This window comes from Buceros rhinoceros, unplaced genomic scaffold (assembly GCF_000710305.1).
Source record: "Buceros rhinoceros silvestris isolate BGI_N320 unplaced genomic scaffold, ASM71030v1 scaffold45594, whole genome shotgun sequence".
Classification (NCBI taxonomy): domain Eukaryota; kingdom Metazoa; phylum Chordata; class Aves; order Bucerotiformes; family Bucerotidae; genus Buceros; species Buceros rhinoceros.
Genome location: NW_010409706.1, coordinates 5094 through 13410, shown reverse-complemented (window position 1 = coordinate 13410; position 8317 = coordinate 5094). Strand labels below are relative to the sequence as shown.

Sequence of the window (8317 nt, the reverse complement as noted above, 5' to 3'; positions counted from 1 at the left end):
CGGACGGAGAACGCGGAGGCGAACCTGGATCCGGCGGCGGCCCTGGGCGAGTGAGGGGTTGGCTTCGTGCTGCCCTCGCCCGCTGGGTGTGGGGCGGACCGAAGCATTGCGAGTCGCTTCACGTTGTCGGGGCTCAAGTGCTCTAAGGGACCTATGCTGAAAAATAATCCAAAGGGAATTCTCGTTAGAAGGAAGTAACACCTTAATCAACTAGTCTGGTATTGCTGAAACCTGAAGAAATTGTAGTCTTTCGGCATTACGTCACCGGGAAAATGTTCTTATCAAGCCGTGAGCCAGGAGGTAATTGAGCCTGGGAGTCCTGATTCATCAGGTGGATGGAATGCTTAACTTGCATGTACCCCAGTCCATACCGCAAAATAGGAGTTTTCCCCTAGTGAAGGATGTTTGTAGTGTTGAGAACTGGAAATTGAACTGCTTTGAAAATATGAATTGACTGATGTGTTGTGTTTTAATAGAAATCCCGTTAGAAACCGAAGGTGTACAGCTTTGTGACGTGATTCTGTTTTGACAGTCACCCCTGGGAAACGGTAACAACGGCTGCCATGCAGAAGTACCCGAACCCCATGAACCCCAGCGTGGTTGGAGTCGATGTCCTGGACAGACACGTAGACCCTAGTGGGAAGTTGCACAGCCACAGGCTCCTCAGTACGGAATGGGGAATACCCTCCATCGTGAAATCGGTGCGTGTGCTATCGCAGGGCTTGGAAAGGATGCGGGAGGGAGGGGAAGCTTGTGAACCAGGTGTTGTAATAGACTTGTGTCATTTCATAACTGTAATGGTTTAAAAATAGAAGCCTTTATCAGGAAGGGTCAACAGCAGTACACATAGTGACTTCCTGATAGACAGAAATCGCCTCGATCTGAGGTTACTTTCATCCTGAAAACGAGCTCTACCTCTGTTGCATAGTTTTATTTTAAACTAAGCCCTAGTTCTGTTGTCTCAGTGGCTGTTCAGTACAATAACCAGTACGTAGGCATTTAAAGGCAGCAAAAACGGCGGTTGGTTAGCATAACGGATCCCCTGTACGTGTGCCTGTCTTCCAGCTCATTGGCACGTCCAGAACAAAGACCTATGTTCAGGAGCACTCTGTTGTTGACCCAGTGGAAAAAACAATGGAGCTGAAATCCAGTAACGTAAGTAGCTGTGTTTGTGCAGTTGAAGTTGGTGACAGATTGTTTTCCTTTTCAAATTTACAAGGTGATGTTATAATCTTGGCAATTGCATTAGAACAATACAAGGTAAAGGTTTCAATAATGTGGGCTTAGTTGACAGGTTCGGTTTTTCAGAAACTCGCTACTCGCATCTTGGAACTTGCCGTGACCAAGGCCGTGTGCGCCGACTGATGAGCAGGACAGGAGTAGTTTGGGGGTGGGGTTGTTAAGAAAAAAATGAGAAAAGCCATGTGGTGTTCACTGTCACCGCGTCCTAGTCATGTCACATTTTGCTCTTTGTACTGCCCCATCTGTCTCATCTCTCTGGTGAGATGTTCTTGTAACTGTGGCAGTGAGTATTGGTAAATGATTCAAAATCTGAAGGAAAGAAATCTCCCAGTTCAGCATTTGCTGACCTGGTTCTGCTATTCCACAATCCTAACACTTGCAGGAAAAGTCTGACATTTAAATCTGATATAACCATTGGGTTTGAAGCTGCAGTTTCACTTACTACGTTCCTTTAATATCTTTATCAAAGGATAATCTTGTCTTGTTCCGCAGATTTCATTTACAAACCTAGTGTCAGTAGATGAGAGGCTTGTCTATAAACCACACCCTCACCAACCAGACAAGTAAGTACCTCTTTGTTCTGAGATCGCCCTGAAGTGGTACAGTCTTTGGCTTTGAAAATTTCCCGGGTTTCCCTTGAACAGAAGATGAGGTTTGCATCAGCTCTGTTACAGTTACTTGTCTAAAAAAGAAAGGACTGTCATTTTCTCTGCTGACATCTGCAGAGCGCTGCTGCAGTGTCACTCTGTGGTGGAGTCAAAGTCAGATCAGCTTTTCAGGGGCACTTGTCCTATCTGTAACTGAGTTTGTACATCTTCAGTTACCAGCTCCTTGTTCCTGCTCTCTTCTTCAGCCTGAGCGCAGAACCTGCACTGGAAAGCACATTTATCTGTCCTCAGTCTAATTTTGGAGGTTTGGGGTTCTGGGTTTTTTCAGGCGTGTTTAGAGATTATTGAGTCTGTGCTGCTGCAGCCAGTGGTAATGCTGAAGGGTCTTTCTCTGAATTCTAACAGGAGGGTTTTTTCTCTCATGACCATCAGACACATTAAGTCCCTGTTGTTGAAGGGGATGTCTCAATGCAGGTTTCCCAGTATACCCTCGCTCCAGAGCTGCTGTTTCCACTCTTCCTGCTGCCACAGATGGAAACAGTTGAGTGCCACAAAGGGAGACTTGGACTCAGTGTGGACTCTTGGTTTTTATTTTATCAGTAGAAGCATAAAGCAGTTAAGCACTGGGCAGGTGGGTTGTGATTATGGGGCAGGAAGTTCTGTGTTTAACAACGAGGCTGTTGAGGGAATGTACTCGCTGGGGAGGACCGGGTTTCTTTCGGCAATGCATCCTTTTTTGAACTGCTCAGAATAATTCCGTTTCCTGCTCTCCGTTTCAGAACCATTTTGACACAAGAAGCAATAATATCTGTAAAAGGTGTCAGTCTCAGCAGTTACCTGGAAGGGCTAATGGCAAACACGATTTCTTCCAATGCTAATAAAGTAAGTATGGCCCTTGTGTAAACGGTCTGACTGCTGGCTAAATGACAAAAGGAATAAAACCCTCTGTTTTACTTTTATGCTGTGTCAGCAATCTTAGGAAGGCTCCACGTAGTTCTGCTGCACTTTATTGGAGAGGCTGAATGCTCAACTTGCTGAACTTCCTCTTTTTTTTCCTCTTGTGAGTGGAAATAATAAATTATTATTGGCAAAGCTCTGAGTCTTCACTGGAAAAAACATCTCCACCCACTTAACAGTCTGGCACTGTCTGCCTTTGCTGCCCTCTTGATGCCATCTACTAGCTTCTGCTCTTGAAAAGGGTTATACATGCAGACAGGTCCAAACTAGTTACGTGGGAGTAATGAAGTGGTGTTTTAGCCGAGTCTGTCCTCTGGGAATCCAAAGATGTCTTGAGTTCAGCCTCAAGAATGATAAAACAATCTGGATTAAAAGTCGTTTGTGGTTCTTAATGGGAGCAGTGCTGACAGAAGGATTTTTTCATGAAATGTAAGGCAGCGTGTTGCTGCAGTGCTCTGGTTATCGAAGTAAAAAGTATCACAGAGGTGGCATATATTTCTCTACTTTCTCATACTTTTTCAGCTCTTGTGTCTTCAGACAGACAGGGTTTAGCCTACCAAGATTTACACACTGATAAACTCTTCTTTAACTGTAGGGCCGTGAAGCATTGGAATGGGTAATTAACAGACTGAATGCTGAAATCGAAGAGTTCGCAGCTTCAGCAAGAGGATCGATGAGGAATTCAATGGCGGCAGCAGCATTTGTAGAGAAATGATAATAAATATACCTGTATTACTAACGAGGTTTAACATCTGAGGCTTCTCTCCAAATCAAAGTACAGGTATCCTTTGTTATTTAAAGGCACACCTGTACATTGGGCATGTTTCAAATTTAATCCGGAGAAGAGCTGAGCTCTCACTACTGAGGCTGATGCACAAAGCCTAGTTAACATATTGGTTCAGCTGGACCGAATTTTGGTTACAGATGAAGAAATAACTTTCAATTATAGTTCCGGTATTTACACGAACACTAACTTATAACGTTTGCAGACAGGAGTAGCCTCATTTAGCGATGAGGCTGCACGTGGTGGGGGAGACTGGCACGTTAGGTTAACAGCTGTGGAACTTTCATTTCTGTGTGACTTACGGACTACCTCTCTTGGGACCAAGCCCCAAATTCAGCAGAATGGTTTGTGCCAGCATTGTTCCATTTGGTCAGTTTTGATCGTTGTGGGTACAACTTGGATTAGTAGTTTATTACTTGACGCTTGAAATACAAAAGACTGTACAAAGTATTTTTTATAAGCTTTTTAACTCGTTTGGTTGAGCTAATACGGTACTCACATTGTTTTTTAGTCAATACAGGTAAAACATGCAAAGTGTCTCTTACCTACTAAGACCTAAATTCTATTCCTAAATGTGACGTTAATGAGCTGGGCATGCAGTAACTTAAAATTTTATCTGAAACTTGTGTCATGAGAATCTCCATTTCTCAAAGCCCATTAAATAAAGGGGTGCAATAAGCAGAGAGCCTTAAAATCTTCCACACTGCTGGGGCGTCTCAGAATAGCAGGTGTTCGCTACCAAAGTTCGAAGAACCGCTATAAAAGGACTAAGAAACCTTTGTGAAGTTGGCTACAGAGATACCTAAACGTAAGAGGAAGTACTATTAAAGAATGTTAACAATATATGCATTAACTTGATAATGCCCCCAAAATAACTCATTAAATAAATGAATATAGTGTCCTCCTTCAATTTAAACTTGGTCTCAAGTTCCGGAGGTTCCTTTACCCTTTGAACCAATTCGCTCACAATACCAGACTCCTTAAATTATAAACCTTGAGAATAAAAAGGTTTCTGCAGTTTGTGTTTTCTTGGTTCTTGCTGTAGACTCTAGGTGCTGTCACCAGTCCGTAGCTGTGGGAACTCACAGGTCAGACCTTGCCACCCTCCCGTAGGTAGTGCCCCAGTGCCGGGGGCTCAGCGGCTGCCTGTCCCATGAGGCTCCTTCAGCAGCAGGAAAAACGGAAGGATGCAGCCCTGAACTAGCTAATGCTGGTAGTTTGGTGGCAGAGGCTTTTCCTGGAGGTTTTATTCTAAGCTTACAAATACTTCCAAGACCCTCCCAGCCTTTCGGAGCTGCAGTGTCTCCTGTCCCAGCAGGTCTCATGTCACGTGCCATTTCTGTCATAGCGGAACTGCCTAGAGAACGGTGTCTGCTCTGTGCAGAGCCAGAGCGTATTTCGAGTGGTGAACACATGGGAACACAATCGTCTGTAAGAGTTGTGTGGGGGGGGAAAAGCAGGTATATATAGAACTTAAAAATTTAACAATTTAAATATTTTTCTAAAAAGAAATGGTTTGAGACCACCTTAATAAATGGAGGTTGCTGAGGTTTGCCGTGCTGTTCGAGGAGGTTATGACAACTGAAACAGCATCAGTTTGAAAAGCCTATCTGAAACTTTGGCGAAACGGTACCACCTTTTCTGATAAAAATGCAATGCTTGAAACTGATTTTAAGTGTCTGTTTAGCCATTGGCATCAATTGGCCTTTTAAAGTCAGCTTTTTCTTTCCTAATTTTTCTGCACTAAGGACTGCACAGTATGAACTCACTGTTTGCCCTTGCACTGAAAAGAATTTCCTGTTAAATTTTTGCAAGCATTCAGCAACTTATTCAAAGATAATGATTTTATTTGTTCTTTTTATTTATATGCCTGCCTTCTCGTTCTGGCAGGGAGTGTGGCTTTCTGTACGTGGCGCTTTTTAAATAAAATTTTATCTGAGTTCTGGCTAGTTCCTGGAACTTTCTGATCTCTGTGGTTTTTCTAACTGCTGGGTGAGTAACCTAAAATGAGGAGGGTGAAGGTGAAGAATACTCTGGAGTTCCTGAAATGTATATCCTGAAGTACACATTTACTGCAGTGGTCTTTCTTTTGTCTTAATAACTCTGCTGGAAATCTGATACAGTAACTAGTGACTGGATTTCACTGTTTTCAAGATGCTGTGAAAAGATTTTTGACCTTATTGGCCTGAGAGTTGTAAGCTACAGTTAGCTGTTAAGGCAAGTGTCTCTGCACAGGGAATCTAGCGCTCACTACTGTTACAAGCAGAACGTTTGGCTCCGTACAGTCATGCAAGAGCTTGTCTTGAGTTCTCACAAGAGCAGGCTGCACCTCAGGCAGCTTTGCTTGATGGGGAGCAGGGGGCTGTGTGTGCACCAGTTAGAGAGTATGTGCTGTCCCGTCACAGGAGGAGGCAGGTACCTGCCAGGTGCTCAGGGTGCAATTCAGCGAGTCGTGTGTTGGCTGTGGGTGAACTGCTGGGTGCTCTGCAGGGGTGCGTGGGGCTGGCAGTGCTCCCATGAGGGCAGGGTGCGGAGGGGTGAGTGCAGCGGTACCGCGGTGAGCCTGGGGCTCGGCGGGTTAGAAGGAATGGAGGAGGGGGGTAAGAGAAAGGAGCTGCGGTCGGTGGGGCAAAACTAAAGGACCGGGAAGAAGGAAAGGAAAAAGTGGCGTGAGAGAGTAGAAGGGGCAGAGGTGGAGGGATGTGATCAAATGGGTGGGGTGGTCTCTGGTGGATCCCTACCTGCTTCAGCTCGCCTAAAGGGATCTGTGTTTTACCTTGTCTGTAGAGGAGGCTTTTACATCAGTGAAACTCCAGACTCAAATACCCATGTAACTTTGCTGGGAAATAGAACAGAAGTCAGTAGCTTTAGATCCAAAGCTCAACGGCCCAAAGAACATTTCAGATGGCACTGTTCACTCCTTCGTCCTCACTGCTCGCCTTCTCAAGTTTTCAGTATAAATGACTGGGTTTCCTTGCTGTTCACTGTCTTGATTATTCTGGAAGACTCTCTCAAGTTCCTGTGTCCCTTAAGTACTCCTAACACGGCTACTAAGGATTTCCACCAGGAGGAGCGACGTGCTATAGTTCTCCAAAGCACCATTCTAAAGCAGGATGCATGTAGAAATGGTATGAGAGTTGGTTTAAATCCACAATTTCAGTTGCAGTAGCTGGAATTTTGAGGTCTTGGCAAGCTAGATGCCCTCTTCTGTTGAGACTGAACTTTGCACATCTGCTGGTTCTACCGGAAACACAGTGCTCTTGAATTCTCAGATATTTGTATGGATGAAGGCAGACGCCTGTGGAAAGATTTTTTTGGAATGAAGCTGCTTACCTGAACTGTATCAGAAAGTTGAAACAAGGAATGCAAAAATTACTTTTCTTCAGGCGTGATATAAGAATTGGCCATACCAGGGGTGGGGTTTTGTGTTAACTGAGTAAAGATGTTTTTACTGTAAATGGCACTTACCTCATCCTTCCCTTCTTGATTTAAACAGGCTCAGGAGAGCCACGGCAGCAGTACGATGGGTTAACTCGTTTTACGTGAACTGCAAGGCGTTCTGAGAACAGATCTGTTGGGTTGTAAATTTTTTTTCAGTGGTGTGTAGTTGTCCAGCTTCCACGTACCCATCTGCACTACAGAACTGTTAAGGCTGGTGTCTCTGCTCCCTGCTGATTGCCTGCTGCTCTCATCTGCAAGGTGCTGCTTTTCACAATCCAAAACGATAAAAGCTGCTACCATGGAAGAGAGTAAAGTCTGAAATTTACTCTGATGCTGAAACAACTTGGGTCTATATGAACACTGAAATAATACCGCTTTCTTCAGGCAGCAGTAGATATTAGGAACTTTCAAGAAGGCTTCATGTGCCTGAGAAGTATTTCTTCTTGCTGACAATGGGTGTCAGCACTTGTTCAGCCATACAGCAGGTAACTATCAAGGTAATCCAGTGGGTCGTTTTGGAAAAACAGAGAAAACATTTTAACCACCATTTCCTACCCCCCTGTCTGATCTGTCTGCTGTGGTCTCTACCTGCAGTTCAAATGTACAGTCTAACGTATTTCCAGTAAATGTCACATATGGTAAACCTAGAGGCACCCACTGTCTCGTAACTGCAACCTTTCAAAGCCTTTCGAAGGAGAAGTCGGTGTCCTGCTGAGGTTCCTGTGCAGAGCACAGCTGAGGAGTGCCGATACAGAGGGCTGCTGTGGAAGCACTGAGGAGCTTTAGAATCCTTCCTTTTCTCAAGGTGAGCATTTTTTCACTTGCACAGCACCTGTTCATTTCTTTCTCAGATAATTTGATAGCTTTGCTTTATATGTTGCCATAGAATTGAATTATTCTGAAGGTGAGGTTACAGTTAAAACTCAGCTGAATGAATTGCTTACTTTCAATGACAGGCAGCAGTCCTGTGTCTGTCTGTCCATCTGCCTTCGTGTCCCTGGCTGTGCTGTCCTACTTCTTCCCTTGCACTGGAGCTAGTGGTCTGCACGCCCTTTGTTGAGCCAAGTCAATTTGTTGAGCCAAAACCTCGCGAATAGGAGAAGCAACAGAATCTTCATGCAGCCAGCAGTAGGGTGAGACACGTGGAAGAGGAGAATGGAGGATGGCCGAAGCTACAGGAAGCTGTAGGAAGCTGCGTATCAGAACCCACACTCGGAATTTATTTAATTTTCCAGCCGTGCCATATTCTGAGTAATCCAGTTGAAGTACTAGTAACAACACTTAA

The 8317-nt window shown here is 44.5% G+C and overlaps 1 protein-coding gene across 2 annotated transcripts; it reads left to right on the top strand.

Moving 5' to 3' along the window:
* Positions 1-530: 530 nt before the first annotated feature.
* On the top strand, positions 531-3716 carry SLMO2 (slowmo homolog 2 (Drosophila)). 2 transcript variants are annotated; one of them, XM_010135305.1, is made up of 5 exons: positions 531-701; positions 1066-1155; positions 1735-1805; positions 2630-2732; positions 3403-3601. In XM_010135305.1, the coding sequence occupies exons 1-5, from the start codon at positions 564-566 to the stop codon at positions 3520-3522; spliced, it is 522 nt and encodes a 173-aa protein (XP_010133607.1). In that variant the 5' UTR covers positions 531-563; the 3' UTR covers positions 3523-3601. The 2 variants fall into 2 exon arrangements, with proteins under 2 accessions (XP_010133607.1, XP_010133608.1); XM_010135306.1 differs by lacking the exon at positions 1066-1155 and having other exon boundaries at positions 540-701; positions 3403-3716.
* The last annotated feature ends 4601 nt before the right edge of the window (positions 3717-8317 follow it).